Source organism: Rana temporaria, chromosome 8 (assembly GCF_905171775.1).
Source record: "Rana temporaria chromosome 8, aRanTem1.1, whole genome shotgun sequence".
Lineage (NCBI taxonomy): Eukaryota > Metazoa > Chordata > Amphibia > Anura > Ranidae > Rana > Rana temporaria.
Window position 1 is genome coordinate 48,192,093 of NC_053496.1, and position 24,071 is coordinate 48,216,163.

Consider the following 24,071-nt stretch of genomic DNA (forward strand, 5'->3'; position numbering starts at 1 on the left):
AAAATTTGACGTTGTTTGCGTAAGTCGTCCTTGAATAGGGATTTACGTCGTTTACGTCCACGTCGAAATCAATAGGCCCGTGCGGCGGACTTAGCCGCAATGCACACTGGGAAATGTAGGCGCACGGCACATGCGCAGTTCCAAAAAAACGTCAATCACGTCGGGTCAAGCCTAATTAACATAAAACACGCCCCCTCAGCCTATTTTGAATTAGGCGCCCTTACGCCCGCCCGCTTAGGCTACGCCGCCGTAACTTAGTAGGCAAGTACATTGTAAATCATGTACTTGCCTCGCGAACTTACGGCGGCGTAGCCTAAATGCCATAAGCTACGCCGCCGCAAGTATGCGCTCGCCAATCTGAATCTAGCTATTTGAGCCTAGAATATTGCACCTTTTCACCATATTATAATTTTCTGAGATTGTGGATTTGGGGTTTTCATGAGCTGTAAGCCATAATCATCACAATTATGACAAATCACGGCTTGAACTATCTTGCTTTGCATGTAAAGTGTCTATCTCATATATTAGTTTCACCTTTTAAGTTGCATTAGTGAAATAAATGAACTTTTGCACGATATTCGAATTTTTCGAGTATCACCTGTATAAGTATAAACAGAGATTACATTTTTATAAATGCATATATATATTACATATGTATTAAATCAAAGAGGAAAAAGAAAAACCACAAAAGAAAAGGAAAACAAGCATTTATTGATAAAAATTTAAGCGATACCTGAGATGATCAAGGAAACCGTTAGAAAAGTTTCTCTGAACCAGCTTGGTATATATGTATATTTAGTTGGCCCTTCCTAAGGCTTAGTCTGGATAATTAATAGGCTTTAATTATGTAAATTGTAAAGACTTATTCTTACATAAAAGGGTTAACATTTAACACTTGGGCCCGTACACACGGGAGGATTTATCCGCGGATACGGTCCAGCGGACCGTTTCCACGGATAAATCCTCTCGAGGATTTGCGCGGATTTTGATGCGATGGAGTGTACTCACCATCGAATCGAAATCCGCGCCGAAATCCTCTGGCGATGACGTGTCGCGCCGTCGCCGCGATGATGACGCGGCGACGTGCGCGACGCAGTCATATAAGGAATTCCACGCATGCGTCGAATCATTACGACGCATGCGGGGGATCCCTTTGGACGGATTGATCCGGTGAGTCTGTACAGACCAGCGGATCAATCCGTTGGGATGGATTCCAGCGGATAGATTTGAAGACATGTCTTCAAATATTTATCTGCTGGAAATCCATCGCATGGGAGAAAAATCCGCGGAAACAGATCCGCTGGATTGTACACACCATAGGATCTATCCGCTGAAACCGATCCGCTGAGATTTTTCAGCGGATGGATTCTATGGTGTGTACGGGGCCTTGGTCTGGGAGCCCTAGGAAGGACCAACTCAATATACATATATACTAATTAATTTAATGTTGTCTGTAGGCATTCAAAGATCACTAAAGGGCCACACATACTTTTAAAGGGATATACTCCTCACTCGTGGATCATCATATTTGGACCGTTGTCCAGCCCACCCACAAGAAGTGATGCTCAGCAACTAGAGGGAATACACTAATCAAACTCTGAGCCAACCACAAGCGGGTTCAGAGAAACTTTTCTAACGGTTTCATTGATCATCTCAGGTATCGCTTAAATTGTTATCAATAGATGCTTGTTTTCCTTTTCTTTTGTGGTTTTTCTTTTCCTCTTTGATTTAATACATATGTGCTATATATGCATTTGTAACAATGTAATCTCTGTTTATACTTATATATTAGAAAAGAATGTTCACATCTGTTCCTGACGAAGCCATTTGGCGAAACTTGTAGAACGACGAATGCTGAACATTTTTTTGGAAAATATCGCCCACGTATATTTCTCTGTCATTGTATTTTTTTACTTTTTTTCTATATGCTATAACTAAATAGAATATATTTTTATCGAATACCTGTATCCTGATTTATCATCAGCACCCCTATAGTCCCATCACAATCCCTAACTGAATTTTTTTTATTTTTATTTTTTTATAATTTTGCTCACCAAGGGAAGATGTGCTAAATAAATAGAAGTATAATTAATCAGTCTAGAACTATAAACTGATAAAATAAGTCTTGGGGTACCCTTGCAAAAAAGTATGAATCCTCCAGCGCACGGTCCTTTAGCTCAACCCTGTCCTCAAGTACCCCCAACAGGCCATGTTTTGGGAATTTCTCTTAGATAAAATGGCTGTCCAAAATACCAAGCCATTGACTCTGATTTAAAGCACCTGTGTAAGATAAAGGAAAACCTGCAAACATGGGCTTTTGGGGGTACTTGAGGAAAGGGTTGAGAACCACTGCTTTAGCATGATCAGTACGTTGCAGAAGGTTTTAAAGTGGAAGTAAACTTCCATCTTTTGCTTTTACCTACAGGTAAGCCTATAATATGGCTTACCTATAGGTAGTGTAAATATCTTCTAAATGTGTACCATTTAGGAGATATTCTGTGTACATTCAGCCAGTGACATCACTGGCTCGTGCGCTGTGAAGAAACGGCCACCCATGCCGTTTCTTCAGAGCCCTGTGCCGTGAATGGCTGCTCCCACGCGCATGTGTTGGAGTGATGTCATTGCCAGTGGCAAAACCCAGAAGCAAGACGGGTGAAGATGAGAGCGTCTGCAGGGCTTACATCTTGGCGCTGTTTTAAGGTAAGTTTAACATAATGTGCTAAAGATTTACTGCTTCTTGTGGGCCCATGGCTTTGGCAAAATAGCAGCCTCCAGCAATAAGAAACAGGAGCAATGCTGGAGGCAATTTACAGCACACACTCATTTTGGAAGCACAATTAATAATGTGGAATGAAAGTTCCTTGCTAAAGAACATTACTTTTTATCAAGTTGTTATGGGTAAAGCTCTGCTTAAATAAACCTAATTATACAAACTGCCCAACTGCTGTACTGACCCTACTGGCCTCATTGTCCCAGAAACAGGGATACAGATCTGTAACGCTGATGCAAATCTGAGTCACCACTTTGTGATCCAGGGTTGGTCCTCTTGAGTTGAGTGACACCCAACTTCATTCAATCTACTTGCTGTTACTGCAGGGTGTCATGGACCCATTCCCTGGGAACTCTTATCACAGTGACCTGTGATCAGAGCTTAATGGTGCTGAGAATGGCGCTGATGTCATCATATCAGCAATGCTCTTTGCGTCATTGATCTCCCAGTGCTGGAGAAGAAGCATAGGGGATCCTGTATGTCACATAACCGGTCTAAAAACATCTGAAAAAGGTCAGAAAAAAGGCAAAAAATACAATCTGGGGGGCATCTGAGTGGAATGGGGAGGAATCAGCCCTGTGTAAGCTCTGTGAAGATCATCTTGAAGGCAACAAAAGATATGTTCCTCTAACTCAGGCAAAAATGGAAGCCAAGTACACTGTAAAGGACCCAAGTGGGACAGGGGCTTTTGGAGGGGACTAGGGGCTTGCCTCCTACCAACTGATTATGGCCATGGAGGAGACTGGGGATTTTGTCTGTTTCTTCAGGTCAGAGCATGAAAAAGAGCTCAATTCAGCTTCTGATCCCATGGAGACAGAAAATAATTCTCTAATGATGGACAACAACGTGATGAACAGTGAGAGTGAGGCTTGGATTGACTCTCTGAATAAGGACAATAAAGCTTCCCTTCTGGACTGGATGGAAAGGTGTAATATTAATCTTGTATAGGTTAATGGTCAGAGGGAATATGGTGTCCTTCCTGTAGACTGAGTTGGAAAAGCCTCTGCACAGAAATATTTTTCAACAATCTCCCTCAAGAAATCTATGAAGATAAATTAATTACATCTTTTCCGACTGCTGGAACATTGTATGAGTTTGTCTCAGACTGTTGTAGCCTGGTGCCAGCCAGTCTGAGGTGGAGTGGGATCACTGTTTGGTATGTGTTTATTGTTAAATGTGTCTCTCCCTTTGTGAGCCTCTTAGGTGTGAATTCCCATTGTTAATTGAGTTAATTGACTCACCTATTGTTTCTGTCTGTTGGCTAATTTGGCTAACTATTGGGTCCTCCATGACTTTTGTCAACTTTACTTCGTTATCTAACCATTGTGTGATGTTTTGGGTAATATTTGTTTATATTGTTCATGTGGTGACCTACCTTTGAAGTATATAAAAACATGTATTTCTGTTCAATAAACAGTCATTCCTTTGGTTTTACCTCAACATAGTGTCTGTGTACGATGCTTGGGGTAAAAGGGCTGGTATTAGCTCTCGGTCTGCTGGGAGGGTTTGGAGAGCAGGAGGCACTGTTTGGTGGAAGCACCCAAGCTGGGTGTCAGGCGTCCCGTCACATACACTATATGGCCAAAATAATGTGGATCCCACATTTGAAGAATTGAATTTGGGTGTTTCCATTAAAGGGTACTGTTAATACTACAGCATACAAAGACAATGTAGATAATTGTGTTCTTCCAACCTTGTGGCAACAATTTGGGGAAGATCCTTTTCTGTTCCAGCTGTGCCACTGTAAACAAAGCTAGCTCCATAAAGACATGGTCTGACCAGTTTGGTGTGGTGAAACTTAGGTGGCCAGTATAGAGCCCTGACTCAACCCTACTGAACACATTTGGGATGAATTAGAATGCTAAATGCGAGCCAGGTGCTCTTACAAATCCTGCTCAGAAGAGTGGAGGCTGCTATACCAACAAAGTGAGGTAGGGGTCTCCATATTAATAGCCATAGTTTTGGAATGGATTGTCCAAATCATATGGGTGTTATAGTGGAGCAGGGCAGGGAGGCAAGTAATTTGACATGTTGCTTTGTCCTTTATGAGTACAGCACAAGTTCAGTTTATGCATTTGCCCCAAAAACTGGACACACAGTGTGCTATAGACCTCATCAAGCAGATGATACCAACTCTGCTGAACCGAAATGGACAGTATTAGGCAAAAAAAGGTTCCTCTTGGTCAGTTTTTGAACAGATTAAATCAAAGACATTAGCTTTCACATCTTTTCTACTGTATGTTTCAAGATACTTACATTTTTGGGAGTTCCAAGTTCTAGTAGCGCAGATGTGATGAAAGCACAGAGTGACAGGTCATCATTCACTCCACCCTGAGAACATAGCATTGCCATAGTTAAATATACAAGTATTGATACAGTCCAAAATGTACAAAATATAACCGGATATTAACATATAGGTAATAACACCAGGGATTACCCAAATTAATTCTGGGGGATCAGGAATTAATAAATTTCCCTCCACTGGCGCAACTTGGACCAGGCGTTATAGGAATCTGTATATGAAGGTTTTCTATTTATTACATGGACTTGTGTCTTTTTTCAACCTGATTAACTATGTAACCCTGTTAGTTATTCAGTGCAGGCCCAGATCTAGGGGGTTTCTGGGTTGGTCTGCACCCCCCAAGTCTCTGAGAATATTTATACTGATCCAGGAGCCAGTCTAATGGGGACAAATGATGTAAGTCGGGTCTTTGATAGGCATAATTGATGTAAGGGGGCACTCTGATGAGGGTAAATTATGTAAGGGACACACTGATGGGAGCTGTTTATGTAAGGGGCAATTGATGTAAGATAGAACTCTGAGGGGCACAAGTGATGTAAGTGGCACCCTGAGGGGGACAAGTGATTTAAGGTAGAACTCTGAGAGGCACACTCTGATTGGGGCACTCTGATGGAGACAGTTGATGTAAGGGATCACTCTCATGGGGGCTCTCAGATGGGGACTGTTGATGTAAGGGGACATTTTGATGGGGACACCTGGTGTAAAAGGGGACCCATATTTTTATTTGTATTTTTTTATTAAGAAGTTTTTATTTTGGATATAAAAGACATAAAATCCGAAAGCATAATTGCGGATGCAGCCGCTGCAATAAACATAAGTACAAAGAAATGTGTCCGGTTCAAATATATCATATACGACATAATGTAAATAGCATGACAACGAAAATATGGTTGCTATTGTTGTTGGTCTTGTATTCCTAATATCCGGTGGTAACTATGCATACCTCATTCTGTAGCGACAGAGCTCCTTAACTCATTAAGTCTGTTCTACCTGTTCTACCTAGATGTTAACTCTGATTAGAACACCTTATGATGGGGGGGGGGGGGGGGGCTCTGATAGAGTCACCCGATATAAGGGGGCACAGGTTCTATTTAATCATCCTAACCTAATGATAGCCAGTACATACATACTGGTATTGCCTGTTCACTGCTGTATCACCTCCGCACCACCTGTCAGACTGAATGCATAATAATTAAAGGGGTTGTAAAGGCTCAGGTTTTTTCTTTCACACTTACCTCTGCTGTGCAGTTGGTTATGCACAGAGTAGCCCTAATCCTCCTCTTCTGGGATCCCTCCACGGTGCTCCTGGCTCCTTTTCTTCTAAAGTGTCCTATCAGAGAAGAGCTCTCCTACGGGACACCCATGCGGGTGCCCTTCCGTGTCCTGCTACGTCTGTTGACACAGACAGCAGGACTCGGCTCCGCCCCCCGGCGCCCACGTCATTGTATTTGATTGACAGCAGCAGGGGCCAATGGCTGTGCTGCTATCAATCTATCTAATCAGGACACGAGACAACGTCTGGAGCTGGTGTGCTCATTCCCATCATGGGAATTACAGGATTCAGGTAGGTATAAGGGGGGCTCGGGGGAGGGGCTGCTGCAGTAAAGAAGGTTTTTCACCTTACTGCATAGAATGCATTAACCGCTTCAGCCCCGGAAGATTTTACCCCCCTTCTGACCAGAGCACTTTTTACAATTTGGCACTGCATCGCTTGACAATTGCACAGTCATGCAATGCTGTATCCAAATTAAATTTGCGTCCTTTTTTTTCTCACAAACAGAGCTTTCTTTTGGTGGCATTTAATCACCTCTGTGGTTTTAAATTTTTAGCGAGCGCTATAAACAAAAAAAGGGCGTACATTTTGAAAAAAATAACAATACTTTTTACTATAATAAATATCCCAAATAATTAAAAAAAAAAAAAAAACGAATTTCTACATCAGTTTAGGCCAATATATATTCTTCTACACATTTTTGGTAGAAAAAATAAGTAAATAAGCGTATATGGATTATTATAGCATCTACAAACTATGGAAAAGATTTATGTCATTTTTATTATTATTTTGTTTTTATTAGTAATGGCGGTGATCTGCGATTTTTAGCGGTACTGTGACATTGCGATGGACGGATGGGACACTTTTGACACTTTTTATTGATTATACAGTGATCGGTACCATAAAAATGCACTGATTACTGTGTAAATGTCACTGGCAGGGAAGGGGATAACACGAGGGGGCGATCAAGGGGTTAACTGTGTGTTCCCTCAGTGTGTTCTAACTGTATGGGGATGTGAGTGACTAGGAGAGGCGAAACATAGGGCCAGATTCACAGCAGAAATACGCCGGCGTATCTACTGATACGGCGGCGTATTTTCAAATTTGTCGTGTCGTATCTTGATTTGGAATCCTCAAACCAAGATACGACGGCTTTTGACATAGATCCGACAGGCGTAGGTGTAATTCTCCAGCGGCCGCTGGGTGGAGTTTGTGTCGTTTTCCAGTGTCGGGTATGCAAATTAGCTGTTTACGGCGATCCACGAAGGTACGCGCGTTCGTCGCATTCTCTTACGTCGTCGCTAGTAGGTTTTTCCCGTCGCAATCTGCGCAGAACGTTCGGCGCGGGAGCGCGCCTAATTTAAATGGTACACACCCCATTTGAATTAGGCGGGCTTGCGCCGGACGGCTTTACGTTACACCGCCGTAAGTTTACACGCAAGTGCTTGGTGAATCAGGCACTTGCGCTGAAAAGTTGCGGCGGTGTAACGTAAATGAGTTACCATGAATCTGGCCCATAGTTTTTCCTACTTAGTAGGAACAAATATGTTTCCTCTTCCCTGACAGCACACTGGCACTCGTGCATGGCCGGTGCCTCCAGTGGCATGCGCGTGCCCTCTGGTGGTCGAAAAAGAGAAGGACGTACCCGTACGGGATTTCGCCCAAGGGAGCCATTCTGCCTCAGTATATCTGCGTGAGCTGGTCGGGAATCGTTTAAGGTAAAAAACGCTGAGGCATTACAACCCCTTTAATCTAGAGGCATTTGCAGATGTATGCGATTCCAAGTCTACTAAGGGAAGTGATGGAAGCGCTGGGATGGATCAGATCAGTTCACATGCTGGTGTTGACCAATCTAAACCACTCTGGTGTGTCCCGGTGTCCCTATGTCCCTAGGGAATAAAGAGGAAGAACGGTGTGGTTTTCAAACCCCTGGACCACTGCACCAGACTGCGTGGACGGTGAAACTGTGGTGGGGGGGGGGGGGCTGAATGAAGGGTGTTATTTCACCCTTTCATTTTTTCTGTAACAGTGGACTAACAATTTCAAGGCACATTACAAGTGAATGGAAAATAATTTATGAAAAGTAAAAACGCTGCAAGTTAGCATTTGAAATACTCAGTACTTTTGAGCATTTTTTTAAGTTGGAACAGGGACACTACAGAAGCCAGCATTGCACAGAGGCAGTTGAAATAGTCCAGCATAGCTATATCAAATCCGACAAGCACATAAAAATGGCACTCGTTCAAATCAATGTTACTAGGGATAGCATGGACCACATGGGCAGGGCAATTCACAGAATACAATACCAAAATAAATATTCAATTTGCTTACTAGTTAGTAAAAAAAAAACAATCTAAGTCTAAACTCCGTCAACCACAGTTTTCCTGCATTACCTTCATGGGAGTGTGAATCAGCCTGCCCCTGTTGTTAAAACATCCATCTGGTCTCTGCTCATTATTCAGCCATGACACGGCCTGAATGAGAATCAGGTCATCGATGAATATGTACTCTTTAGCCTGATAGAAACACTTAATCACGAATGCTGTAAGCCTGAAGAAACACAAGTTCCAAGGGTCATAAAGGGAGCTTATTACACAGTATGTACAGTACAAGCTGAATACAGGTCAATGCATTCCAAACCACTGGGCTGAATCAGCTCTGGTGGGTTCCTCAGGGACTCTAATGCCGCGTACACACAGTCGTTTTTCGGGATGTTAACCAGCATGTCCAAAAAACTACGTTTTTTCAACTTCATCATTAAAAACGATGTTGCCCACACACCATTGTTTTTGAAAAATGATGAACAAAGCACGGTGACGTACAACACGTACAACGGCACTCTGAAGGGGAAGTTCTATTCGCCTTGGGCTGCTTTTAGCTGATTCCTTGTTAGTAAAAGACGATTTGTGCTTTTTTGTCTGTTACAGCGTAATGAATGTGCTTACTCCATTATGAATGGTAGTTTTACAAGAACGAGCGCTCCCGTCTCATAACTTGCTTCTGGGCATGCGCGGGTTTAAAACGTTGTTTTAGCCCACACACGATCATTTTTTACAACCCGAAAAACTACATTTTCAGAAGCCGAAAAACGATGTGAAGCCCACACACGATCATTTTAAAAAACTATCCGTTTTTTGTTTTTTTTCCGTTTAACCCAGCAGGCTGAATAATTTTTGAGGGATGTTCAGTTCTTGGTAATGTCACTGTTGTGCCATATTTTCTCCACTTGATAATGACTGTCTACACTTGTATATCTAATGCCTTGGACATTTTTTGTGCCCTTTTCCTGACTTATACCTTTTAACAATGAGATCCCTTTGATGCTTTGGAAGCTCTCTCTGGATGATGGCTTTTGCTGTAGGATGTGACTAAGAAAATGTCAGGAAAGACCTACTAGAACAGCTGGACCTTATTTAGGGTTATTCAGAGACACTTTAAATGACGGCAGGTGTGTACTGACTCCATTTAACATGAGTTTGAATGTGATTGCTTAATTCTGAACACATCTATATCCCCAGGTTTAGGAGGGTTTCTACACTTATGCAACCACATTATTTTATTTTTTTATTTTTACTCCCCCCACCCTTCAATATTTCAGTCTGTTTTTCAATTAAGTTGTACAGTTTGTGGGTCACAATAAAGGTGGAAAAAGTTCTAAAATTATTTATCTTTGTCTAATTTGTTTTGCATCACAGAAACCTGACATTTTAACATACTTTTTAAATCCACTGAACATGTTGCCAAGCCCCCATAGGGTTTGCTTCTACATTGTGGTTCACCTGTCGCCCTGCCCAGCCCGGCATTCATCTCTCATGCACTCAGAGACATAGAACAGTCCATAAGCTTTTTTTTTTTGTTTTGTTTTTTATTGAGGGGATTTAACTTGTATGGGAAATTATGGGATGCCCAGAAAGATTCAGTGTAACTTGCTTTGGACTTCTATTTAGACTCCTGTATGTACACTCCAGTCTTTTCCCCAGCACAACTCTTGCTTAAGACCCCTTTACCTTACCCCTCCAGCACGTCACTTGCTGCAGACCGGTACTCATGCAGATTCCCAGAACAGCTGGCACCACATGACGCCAACTTAGCCAGGCCTCAGTGAATTGCCTTATGCGGGAAGGAACCCCAAACCCCTATAATGTAGAAATAGTTCCGGTGCTAACTTTCCTCAACTCGGCTACTGATCCCAGTAAACCCTCTTCAGGCCCTGCCAGCCCTCATGGCTACATTTGCCTCTTTTCACTGATTTTCCCACAGTCCACTCTTCTGGTTCTGCACCCATCTCAAACTGCAACTGCCAGTTCTCTCGGGCTTGCCTCCCCAGTCCTCCCGACTGTGCTTCACTCACCAGCTCTCCTGGCTGTGACTAGTTGTCCTCTCTGGAGTCTCTTAGCAGTATTCTCTCCCACTGTCCTCTCTCAGCTCTCTCATGTGCCTCTCTTCCAGGATCTCTTCTCCTCCTGGCTGCACCCGAGCCCAGGCCAAAGGTTACCCTCCCCCAGACTGGGGAGCTCCCTGTGGGCCCCCGACAGCCTCCACACTTTCTCACTCCAGCTCTTTTACCTGACAACTCCCCCCCAGGTGGGCTGACCCTGGGTATTTGTGGTGGCCTGCCCCCTGCCAATCCAAGTTGGGGATTGGTCAAGGCTCATTAGCATACCCCAGGCGGCTCCACCTCTCCTCCTCTTTTCAGAATCTTCTGGAAACAAGAAGGAGGTCTCAGTGATGCTACCTGTGAGTCAATCAGCCCTGTCCTGAGCCACTCCCCAGCCCAGAATCAAAACAAACAGACCTAGCCACCAGCCAGGCCTGCCTAAATATTCCTGCTCTATAGAAAAATCTAACCCCTAGCACCGATCAAAATTCTAAACGCAGCACTTTTGTGTTTGCCCCTATTTATCATGAGCTGAATTTAAAGATCTACGACTTTCTCTATGTACATAAAAAGGCCTATTTCTCTCAATATTGTTCACAAATCTGTTTAAATCTGTGTTAGTGAGCACTCCTCCTTTGCCAAGATAATTCATCCACCTCACAGGTGTGGCATATCAAAAATATACTGATTAGACAGCATGATTATTGCACAGGTGTGCCTTAGGCTGGCCACAATAAAAGGCAACTCTAAAATGTGCAGTTTTACTGTATTAGGGGGTCCTTTGGCTCCGAAAACAAGTCAGTATCTGTTGTGACCACCATTTGCCTCCCACAGTGCAGCACATCTCCTTCCCATAGAGTTGATCAGGTTGTTGAGTGTGGCCTGTGAAATGTTGGCCCATTCCTCTTCAATGGCTGTGCAAAGTTTCTGGATGGTGGCAGGAACTGGAATGATCGTATATGCCGATCCAGAGCATCCCAAACATGTTCAATGGGTGACATGTCCAGTGAGTATGCTGGCCATGCAAGAACTTTGATGTTTTCAGCTTCCAGGAATTGTGTACAGATCCTTGCAACATGGGGCCATGCATTATCATGCTGCAACATGAGGTGATGGTTATGGATGAACGCCACAACAATGGGCCTCAGTATCTCGTCACGGTATCTCTGTGCATTCAAAATGGCATCAATAAAATGCACCTGTGTTCGTTGTCAATAGCATACGCCTGTCCATACCATAACCCGCCCGCCACCATGGGCCACTCGATCCACAGGGTTGACATCAGCAAACCACTCACCCACACAACACCATACATGCTGTCTGCCATCTGCCCTGTACAGTGAAAACCGGGATTCATCCGTGAAGAGAACACCTCTCCAAAGTGGCAGACGCCATCGAATGTGAGCATTTTCCCACTTAAGGTGGTTACAATGGTGAACGGCAGTCAGGCAGAGACCCCGATGAGGACAAACATGCAGATGAGCTTCCCTGAGACGACTTCTGACAGATTGTACAGAAATTCTTTGGTTATGCAAACCGATTGTTGCAGCAGCTGTCCGGTGGCTGGTCTCAGACGATCTTGGAGATGAAGATTCTGGATGTGGAGGTCCTGGACTGGTGTGATTACTAGGGATGAGCCGAATACCCCCCCCCCCCCCGTTTGGTCGCACCAGAACCAAAAGTTTGTGTGAACTTTAGAACCCAATTCAAGTCTATGGGACTCGAACGTTTGAAATGTAAAGTGCTCATTTTAAAGGCTAATATGCAAGTTATTGTCCTAAAAAGTGTTTGGGGACCCGGCTCCTGCTCCTGGGGACATGTATCAATGCAAAAAAAAGTTTTAAAAACTGCAGTTTTTTCGGGAGCAGTGATTTTAAATGACTTTTTATCCTTCAGAAATTACACTTTGTGCAGGGACAGTTCTAAGCACGGGAAACAAGCGCTGCTTTACAGGCATACTTAACATACCCCCCAGGTACGAAATTTAAAGGAATATTTCACTTTTATTGTTTCACTTTAAGCATCATTAAAAATCACTGCTCCCGAAAAAACTGCCTTTTTTTAAACTTTTTTTGTATTGATACATGTCCCCTGGGGCAGGACCCAGGTCCCCAAACACTTTTTATGACAATAAATTGCATATAAGCCTTAAAAAATTAGCACTTTAGATTTCTCCCATAGACTTTTCCAGGGTGTTCTGCGAATTTGCCGCAAACACCCCAAATTGTTCGAGTCGAACATGAGTTCGACTCAAACTCGAAGCTCCTCCCTAGTGGTTACACATGGTCTGTGGTTGTGAGGCCGCTTGGATGTACTGCCAAATTCTCTGAAACACCTTTGGAGACCGCTTATGGTAGAGAAATGAACATTCAATTCAAGGGAAACAGCTCTGGTGAACATTCCTGTAGTCAGCATTCCAATTGCACGCTCCCTCAAAACTTGCAACATATGTGGCATTGTGCTGTGTAATAAAACTGCACATTTAAGAGTGGCCTTTTATTGTGGCCAGCCTAAGGTACACCTGTACAATAATCATGCTGTCTAATCAGCATTTTGATATGCCACACATGTGAAGTGCTCACTAACACAGATTTAGCCCTGGTTCACATTGGTACGATTTGAGATGCGATTTTACATGTTAAATCGCATCTCAAATCGGAGGCATTTGCCGGCAATTGTCGGCAATGGCACCGTCCTAATCGGTGCGGAGCTGCACCGATTTCAAAAAGTAGTTCCTGTACTGCACAGATGTCTCTGAAATCGCGTCCGAAATCAGGACTGACAAGCGGGAGTGAAATCGTGCAAGTTCAGCTGAACTCGCACAGCTTCACTCCCGCAGCCCAGTGTGAACCTGGGCTGAGACAGATTTGTGAACAATATTGGCGAGAAATAGGCCTTTTGTGTACATAGAACATGGAAACTCTGTGCAGCTAGTGCCATGATTCAATGTTATCTTAATGTTTATCTTATCGTTATCTCTTGTGCAGTTTTGCCTCAATCTACAGAACTGTCCTTTGGGTATATTTGAAGCAGCGCTCTGGAAAACATTATCGCTTTGTGGAAGTGGGCTGCGATGAACACAGTGTGCCACGTCACTTTCTGGAGCATCATAGCCAGTCCACAACGGGCTTATGGGTATGGGTTATAGAAGCCATACCCAGAAGTCTGTCCGAAGCCGAACATTTCTCCAGACTATGTGAACGTGAAACGTTCTGGGTATATACTTTAGATACTCCTGTGCCAGTTGGACTAAACGAGGAACTGAAAGTAAATACCATCATATAATTCTGTTAATTTTTGTTTTTTAATTTTTGATTTTTTAATTCTTAATCAATTTTTAATAATTAATCATTTTTAATTGTCTCTTGCTGATCACCATTGCTTCTATTGTGTTTTCAATTCACTAAATGAGAACGGGTCATACCACACTATATCATTATACACTGCATTGTAAGCTCTAACAAGTAGGGCCAACTGATCCCTCTAGCATTGATTTGTATTGTTAGTGTACGTTCTCTCTTCATTTTGTGAAGTACTGTGCAAATTGTTGCTATATAAATCCTGTATAGAAATATAGATAATATTCACATGGAGAGTGGATCTAGAATTTGTATTAACCTCACCATGTGCTGCCTTCACCATCATTATTTCCAAAGGCGCTGAATGATCCGTCCCAGTGTTTGTAGTTCAGCTCTCTCTGATATCCTGGTGATAAAGAGGACATGTCAGGTTAAATAAAAAACATTGTAATGTAGAACTGCTGAAGGAAACACTTTATACATCATACTGTTATCCCATGCAGAGCAAACTGCCCAGATATATTACCATAGAAAAAAGACAGAAAAGCGCATCTTAGTACAATGTTTAATATATAGTACAGCACGGATATCCAACACTTACATGTGAGTAAGTACAGATGTGCTCGTAGGAGTACAGCATCTCATGGTGTGGTCCCAGAGTCAAAAGCGTGTCTAGAGCCGTCCCAAGTCTGGGCTATGAAAGCTGCAAGGAGCCAGAGGGGAAGCCGGCTGTTTTCTTCGGTGGAAATGGTAACAGTCTGCTCGTAGAACAGCGTGTGACGTCATCGAGATCAGGGGGGACAAAACGTGTTTCAGAGCATGCGCGAGTCCCGTATGGAGCATGCGCGCTCCTTTTTCAAGTGTACAGGGGAAAAGAGAGGGCGGAATTTTAATGCTCAGTCTGGAAAGAAATGTCAGCTGGCCAAATGCTTGATGAAAGTAATGAGCAGCAATTAATAACGTGTGGGAAATAAAATAATGTAATACAATAATGCAATAAAGCAATAAGAATAAAATAGATTATTGTTTAGACAACATTAGTATACATTTGCAATTGATGAAAGGATTATTATGTGTATGTTTTATGTTAATATATATGTGCGTGTATACAGGCACACAGTGATTGCTAGAAAAAGATATTAAATTAATTAAATCATTTAAGATACATTTTGAATGATAAATTGGGTAATAAATGTATTGGGTCATGATAGTTCCTGAGTAGATAAGACGCAAGTCAATTTGATAGTAGCTTGCATGCAAGGGTATGTACGATGAATTTGATGATCAATATACAAGGAGATGATTTAATATGGTAGATCATGGCACAGTAACCAACAGAGTATGAGAAGAATTATTGTTATATATATTAATTATACTAATTAAGTAGAAAATGAATTAGTTAATTGATTAATTATTTGGATATGGTAGGAAATGAATTAAGCAGGATATGTGTAATAAAATGATATAGTGTGGTATGAGCCGTTCTCATTTAGTAAACAAAAAAAAAAAAAAAACACAATTCTTGGTGGTGACACAATAGCAGCAATGGTGATCAGCAAGATAGCATTAAAAAGTATTAATTATTGATCTACTAGTTTTTCTGGATATCCTTTTTTAAGGAATTTTTGTATGCTGTGTATGCTTTGAGAGAGATGTACCGTATTTATCGCGGTATACCGCGTACCCCTAAAGTTGCCCTGAATCCTGTGGAAAAAAAGTTTTTTTTTTTTTTTTTTTGTACTTACAGTTTTGGTGTCTTGCGCGGCGTCCATCGGCGGCCTCGTCGGGTCCGGCGTCCTTCTGTGGCTTTGGGTGTCCTCTTCGGCGGGTCCGGCGTCCGTCTTCGGCGGGTCGGGTGTCCTCTTCTTCGGGTCGGGTGTCCTCTTCGGCGGGTCGGGTGTCCTCTTCGGCGGGTCCGGCGTCCTTCTGCGGCGTCCTCGCGTCCTCCCCGCTCGTTTCCCGCGCCGAGTTTGAATACTGCGCCGACATATACAGAGCGCAGTACACTCGTGTATTGTCGGCAATGCTCGGCTACCCGCACTGACGTCCTGTACGTCCAGGACGTGAGTGCGGAAGGAGCCGAGACTGCCCGACTATACCCGAGTGTACTGCGCTCGGTATATGTCGGCGCAGTATTCAAAACTCGGCGTGGGAAATCGGGTATCGGCGTATACCGCGCACCCACGATTTTGCCCTGATTTTCAGGGCAAAAAAGTGCGCGGTATACGCCGATAAATACGGTAGTCGTTATCTCTTGTGCAGATTTGCGTCAATCTACAGAACTATCCTTTGGGTATATTTGAGACAGCGCTTCGGCAAACATCGTCGCTTTGTGGAAGTGGGCGGCGACGAACACAGTGTGTCACGTCACTTTCAGGAGCATCATAGCCAGTCCACAATGGGCTTATGGATATGGGTTATAGAAGCCATACCCAGAAGTCTGTCCGAAGCCAAACATTTCTCCAGACTATGTGAACGTGAAACGTTCTGGATATATACTTTAGATACGCCAGTGAAAATTGGACTAAACGAGGAACTGGAAGTAAACACCATCATTTAATTATGTTAATTCATTTTTGTTTTTTAATTTTAGATTTTTGAATTCTTAATCAATTTTTAATAATTAATAATTTTTAATTGTCTCTTGCTGATCACCATTGCTGCTATTGTGTCACCACCATGAATTGTGTTTTTATTTTACTAAATGAGAACGGGTCATACAATACTATATTATTATACACTGTATTCCACATATCCTGCTTAATTTCCTACCATATCCAAATAATGAATCAATTAACTAAATTAACTTTCTACCCAATAAAAATAATTAATATATAAAACAATAATTCTTCTCATACTCTGTTGGTTACTTTGCAATGATCTACCATATTAATCATCGCCTTGTATTTTGATCATCAAATTCATTGTACATACCCTTGCATGCGAGCTACTGCGTCTTATCTACTCAGTAACTATCATGACCCAATACATTTATTACCTAATTTATCATTTTAAATTTATCTTAAATTATTTAATTCATTAATTTAATGTCTTTTTTTTAGAAATCACTGTGTGCCTGTATACACGCATACATATATTAACATAAAACATACAGATAATAATCCTTTAATCAATTGTAAATGTATACTAATGTTGTCTAAACAATAATCTATTTTATTCTTATTGCTTTATTGCATCATTATATTACATTATTTTATTGTTTCCCACACGTTGTTAATTGCTGCTCGTTACTTTCATCAAGCATTTGGCCAGCTGACATTTGTTTCCGGGCAGAGCATTAGAATCCTGTCCTGTCCTTTTCCCTTTACACTTGAGTAAGGAGCGCGCATGCTCCATACGGGACTCGCGCATGCTCTGAAACGCGTTGTATTCCCCCTAATCTCACTGACGTCACACGCTGTTCTACGAGCAGATTGTTACCATTTCTACCGAAGGAAACAGCCGGCTTCCCTTCTGTCTCCTTGCCACTTTCAAAGCCCGGACTTGAGACGGCTCTAGACACACTTTAGACACTGGGACTACACCATGAGATGCTGATCTCCTACGAGCACATCTGTACTTACTCACATGTAAGTGTTGGATATCCTTGCTGTACTATATATTAAACATTGTACTCAGAGGTGCTTTTCTGTCTTTTTTCTATGTTGATATCTGATTCCTGAGCTGACTTCACTACTGAGAAGAGCTGCCCTTAGTGCTCATTTCCAAAAAAGACTCTGCCATTATTATCAGCCTCCAAGATCCACGATTAACCACAATTGATTGGACCTCTTTTCCCTGTGGACATTTTATTCATGTTCATTTATTCTTTATTCCTGCTTTTATTCTCCTTTATTGATTTTAATTTGTGACCCATTATGCTGGTATCCTGAGCGCTAGAGATGGCCTGGCGGTTCGCCCGGCGGTCGTTTTGCGGCAAACTTTGCTCGTTCGCGGTTCGCCGAACAGGCGGACATCTGGCGATATTCGCGGCGGTCCGCCATTTTACATTGAGAAGAACTTTGACCCATCCATCAGGTGGTACAGGACAGCCAATTAAGACATTTCAGCACATGGACATACCCCCTACCTTATAAATAGACCTGATCTGGTGGCCATTTTACATTCTGCTTTTTGTCAGTGTAGGGAGAGGTTGCTGTGCTGTGTGGAGCAGGGACAGGCTGTAGTACTAGTGACACAAATCGTTAGCTGACAGGTCCACAAAAGTCCTTTTAAGATGTAACAGCACTGGTGAACGGAGTGAACCACAACTGCGGTTAGCAAGGACTTCAATGCGATTCTCTATGCGACAACTCAGTATTAGGCCCCAGGCATCACCCCTCGCAACAGGAATTTGGGGGATCTATACATTATCTCTGAGTCACATAAAGAAAGGTGTTGAGCTACTAAGCATGGGCGCATTACAACATGCGGCCAGAGCTTAGCGTTTAAAATTATAGGTCAAGGACAATATCCCAATACACCACTACTGTATATGCAGGTGATTATCAGTAAGGGACCGCAGGCGTCTCTCCTCGCAACAGGAGTCTGGAGGTTCTCTACATCATATCACCTTGGCATGTGTTAGATTTTGAATTCATTACTATTTTATGTGATAAAAGTTTCTGGAATCACTATTTAAACATGTTAAATTTAAAGGTTGTTGAGGAAAGACGAATGTCATCTGTTGTAGCTTACATCTATTTTTGAAGATCTACGTCAAGACAATGGGTGGAGTTATGTTACTTAATATACACAAGTGGGTGTTACTTTTGTGACAGTAGCATCATCACCTTCCTTGGAGCTATGCTAAATGTAAAAATGATTAGCTTGGCTTTAAGAACAGTAAGAATCCATGTAGTTTGAGTAGCTAGTTATGAAGTTGAGGGTGACCTGACCCTGCAGGGAGATGGGGGTAAGAAGCCCACCCAGCAGGAAGCCTTCACTATGGAAGGTCAGGGGAAGGCACCCCATACCACATTCCTCCTTCTGAAACTACCATCTTGCCATGTGTTACCAGCTGTCATTATGTAAGCATTGACTTTTGCTTGTCTATCTGGAAGAATAAACTTCACATTTTTGAAGGAAGCTAAGTCTTGAATATTGGTAACGAAACGCCTGGGAAGACTATTGACATAACACATGACACGTGCCAAATGTCTCCCCTTTCCACATTTTACAGCATGTAAAGATGTATTAGGCCACTAGGGGAGATGCCAAGAAATAGCATCAACCCCTAGCATAGAAAAGTTAGAGCGAACTGGTTCATACAATTAGGACAAGGCCTATGAGGATTTGTACTTATGTCGGGCTCGTAGTAGTAGAAGTTGTAGTGACAACTGTTACATGCATATGATGGGTACTTTAGTTGAGCAATAGTACTTGCATATGAGAGGCAATATAGCTCAGGTAACTATAGTAGCATACTTGAGGTGCATATAGTAAATATAGTAGTATTGCATATGAGAGGCAGTATAGCTCAGGTAATTAGAGTTGCAGACATGAGCGGTAATTATAGATGTAGCAATGGTTACATTTGTGAGAGGCAATATAGCTCAGGTAATTAGAGTAGCATACATGAGGTAATATTGCTATAATGATTTAAAGGTAGCTGTGCCTTTTAGGTACTCCTTTGCAATGAGCTTAAGCAGATTAGTATCTCCCAGAAGATATAGTAATATCCACACGGTATTTGTAATACTACAGTTGTTATAGATGAAACAGTTTGCATTAGCTCTTTCTCTAGAACTACAAGTGAAGGAATGACTACTTATCCGTTTGTAGGTATCTATGCAGGAGATGGAATGTCCATGGTGCAGGATGTTCATGGCATGAAGGTAGTCCCCAGCAATGCAGTTGTAGGAAGTCTTCGCAGCAAAGTAGTCGTTTCCTGGAACAGTGTTCCGGCAAAGGGAGCAAAGACAACAGCATGGCTGAGCGGACAGGCTAGGCCTGACAAGGCTGACAGGCTACGGCTGACAATAATAGAATGCCAGCTGTATCTCCAGTGAATGCCTTTATAGGCAGGAGATCAGCTGCAGTGTATTGCACAGAATTCAAACAGGGCGCCGAGTGCGGCGCACTTCCACGTTCCACGCTGGAACGCAGAGCGGCGCTGGGCGATGATGGCATTGCACGAGTGCCGTATGCATTCCAGCATAGAACGCATTACGGCGCTGAAAGCACCTGTAATAGTAAAAGGAACAGGCGCGCGGAGCGCCTGTTACATAAGAACTGGTATAGGTGTACTATTGTTTGGTGTGCAGTATATAGGGGTGTAATACACTTATAATATACTTTCTAATATAGAAAGCATATTATAGTGGATTTGTATTGTGCACTGTGCAGCATTGTCACTGGTGTATTTGGGTACTGAAGAATTTTTTTTCTGTTTTGCTGCTTTACCTCTAGCTACACACAGTGACATACGATACTGAAAAAAAAGGTTTATAACTGGTATGATACATTCTGCTTTTTTTCAGTGTAGGGAGAGGTTGCTGTGCGGAGCAGGGACAGACTTTAGTGACACAAATCGTTAGCCAACAGGTCCATAAAAGTCCTTTTAAGGACTGGTATAGGTGTACTATTGTTTGGTGTGCAGTATATAGGGGTGTAATACGCTTATAATATACTTTCTAATATAGAAAGCATATTATAGTGGATTTGTATTGTGCAGCATTGTGACTGGTGGTGTATTTGGGTACTGCAGAAGTTTTGCCTCTTTCACTGTGTTACCTCTGCTACACACAGTGACAAAAGTTACTGAAAAAAAAATTACGTCAAAGGACGCACCAGACTTGGTTGAGTGGCTCACCACCAACACCACCACCACCATATACCCTCCACAGGAATTATTTTCCGATCCATCAGAAGACATTTCCAATGTGCAGCCATTCTTGGCATTGGATCAGGAAGAGGAGGTAGCAACAGCCACCACTCAGCAGTCTGATGACAGTACCCAGATCAGCCCAAGTTGATTAGTCCCCACTGTTGCTGCCTACTCCGAGATCTCGAATGTTAGTGATGGGGAAGGGGACGTCGATGATGACGTGTCTACAGACGTCACGTGGGTGCCCACAAGAGAGGAAGAGGAGGGGAGTTCAGATGGACCAGCAGATAGGGAGGAGAAGCAGGCCGAACTTACATTGCACAGGAGGGACAAACCAGACTCCTAATGTATCAGGAGCAAGGCATCAACCATGTACGGTCACATCTGGCACTCCCAGGATGCCGGCCCATGGCTCCGCGGTGTGGGCTTATTTTTAACATGTCCGCTGCTGACAATAGTGTTGCCATCTGCAGCCTTTGCAGTCAACGCATAAGTCGCGGTAAGCCCAACACTCACCTAGGGATGACCGCCTTAAGAAGGCACCTGGCCTCCCATCACTGAGCCCAGTGGGAGCAACGCCATCAGAACCCACAAAGCCACACTCCAGGCTCTCACCGTTCAGCCTCTTCTCCTTTATACTCACAATTGTCCTCCACTGCACCTCCCATCATGCCGTCCTCACGTTTTTCTGCAAAAAGGCAGGCTTCCGTGGCCCAAATGTTCGATCGTAAAAAAACGATGACGCGGGATAACCCTCTTGCCCAACGGTTGACTGCTGGCTTGTAGGAACTGATAGCACGCCAACTACTGCCATATGAACTGGTGGACTCGGAGGCCTTTCAAAAAAATTGTGGCCATTGGAACACCACAATGGAAGGTCACAGGAAGGATATATTTCTCACAGAAGGGCATCCCAGAGCTATATGGCCATGTTCAGCGGCAAGTGAATGTATCTCTGGCACACAGTGTTGGTGCCAAGATACATCTGACCACAGACACGTGGTCTAGCAAACACGGGCAGGGAAGGTATATAACTTTTACTGCCCACTGGGTGAACCTTCTGACGGCCGTCAAGCATGTAACCCGTGGCTCCCATGTAGATTTGGTTTTACCACCACGAATTACATGCAGGTCTGCCTCTTCTTCTCCTCCTCCTACTCCATCCTCCCTCTCCTCCTCGGCCGACTCCTCATTTTCCGATGCTACCGTCTCTTCCGCTGTGCCACCCAAGATCCCCAGAACCTATTCGACATGCCAGGTGAGACGTTGCCATGCTGTGCTGCGTCTGTTGTGCCTGGAAGACAAGAGCCACACTGGTTCTGCACTTCTTTCAGCTTTGCGTTCACAGGCAGATCAGTGGTTAACACCGCTCAATTTGACAGTTGGTAAAGTGGTGTGCGACAACGGTGCCAATCTTCTGAGCGAGCTGAAACAGGGCAAAATTACACACGTGCCATGCATGGCACACGTCCTGAATTTGGTCGTGCATAGATCCGTTGCCAAATACCCTGGGCTCCAGGACTTCTTGCGGCAGGCCAGGAAAATCTTGGCCCATTTCAGAAGATCTTTCACGGCCATGGCTCGTCTTGCTGACATTCAGCGGCGACACAACCTGCCCGTCAGACATCTTATTTGTGACTGCCCGACGCGATGGAACTCAACATTTTATATGCTTGATAGGCTGCTCCAGCAGAAGCGTGCAGTTAACGACTACCTGTACAACTCTGCGGCAGGACAGGTTCTGGGGAGCTTGTTTTTTTTCACCGCGCCAGTGGCTGCTCATGCGCGACTTCTGCAGCCATTTGATGAGATCACCAAACTAGTCAGTGGCAGCCAGGGCACCATCAGTGACATCGTACCTTACGCCTTCTTTCTGGAGCGTGCATTGCGTTGTGTCATTGATCAAGCCGTCGAGGAGCAGGAACAGGAAGATGAGGAAGTCGCAATGCTGGATGAATTCCCAGGGGGGGCTACTCCCCCTGAGACAAGTCAACAACGGGAGTCTGAAGAGGAGTCAGAAGAGGATGGTGCAGGGGCGGAGGAGGAGAAAGAAGAGCATGCTTTAAACCTTTCTGGGATCCCTGGTGTTGTCTGTGGATGGGGGGAGGAGAACAAGGACTACATTATCCTGGATGATGAGCAGGAGCAATTTAGTGCAAATGGGGGCCTTCATGCTCCAGTGTTTTAAGAGGGACCCCCCGTATAAAAAGCATAAAGGGCAAGGACCAGTACTGGGTGGCAACGTACTTCGACCCCAGTACAAACAAAACATGGCGGAAATGTTACCACCATCACAGAGGGCTATCAGAATGCAGCACTTCCAGGCCTTGCTGCGAGAAATGCTGCATTCTGCTTTTGCGTCCGCTGGCAGAGGAATTTCCACTGAAGATGTCTTAGTCACTAATGATATGAGATCATTCTTTCAGCCGACCCATCGACAGCTGTCCTCCGGATCCAGCATCAGGGAATGCCTAGACCGACAGGTGTCCGACAACATCGGGTTAACAGCCGATGTGCACGCTCTGAGAAGTGATGAACCCCTGGACTACTGGGTGGGCAGGCTTGACCTCTGGCCAGAGCTTGCACAATTTGCTAAAGGAAATGTTGGCTTGCCCCTCGTCCAGTGTCCTGTCCGAAAGGACATTCAGCGCAGCAGGGGGGGGGGGGGGTCGTGACCGATAAACGCACTCGCCTAGCTCACAATAGTGTTGACTACCTCACATTTATAAAGATGAATGAAGCATGGATCTCGGAGGAATTCAACACATGTGACTAGTAGACCATGTTTAATTCAAATTCTGGTGAACGCCTGTGGGCTAATTTTTTGGGCCTGTACTGGCCGACACTTTATTCTGTATCCGGTGAATGCCTAATATACCACCAGCCACAGAATACAGAGTTGTTTGCTGTCCGGTGAACGCCTGTGGCCATGGGCTAATACTATATGTACTCTTAAAGTACCTGAGCTATATTGCCTCTCATAAGCAATTAATACTTGTTACTACAAATACTATATGTATTCACAAAGTACCAGAGCTATATTGCCTCTCATACACAATGAATACTTGTTACTACTAATACTATATGTACTCTCAAAGTACCTGAGCTATATTGCCTCTCATATGCAATTAATACTTGTTACTACTAATACTATATGTATTCACAAAGTACCTGAGCTATATTGCCTCTCATACACAATTAATACTTGTTACTACTAATA

At 43.5% G+C, this 24,071-nt stretch overlaps 1 protein-coding gene across 1 annotated transcript in view; it reads right to left on the reverse strand.

Moving 5' to 3' along the window:
* The window catches only part of LOC120910393 (alpha-2-macroglobulin-like protein 1), a 182,277-nt gene that overhangs the window by 44,333 nt on the left and 113,873 nt on the right, over positions 1-24,071 (reverse strand). Inside the window, exons 26-28 of the mRNA XM_040322150.1 lie at positions 14,347-14,428; positions 8,739-8,895; positions 5,027-5,101 (exon numbers count right to left, since the gene is read on the reverse strand). Of these exons, the coding sequence (XP_040178084.1) occupies positions 5,027-5,101; positions 8,739-8,895; positions 14,347-14,428 (314 nt within the window). The remainder of the gene's footprint in view (positions 1-5,026; positions 5,102-8,738; positions 8,896-14,346; positions 14,429-24,071) is intronic.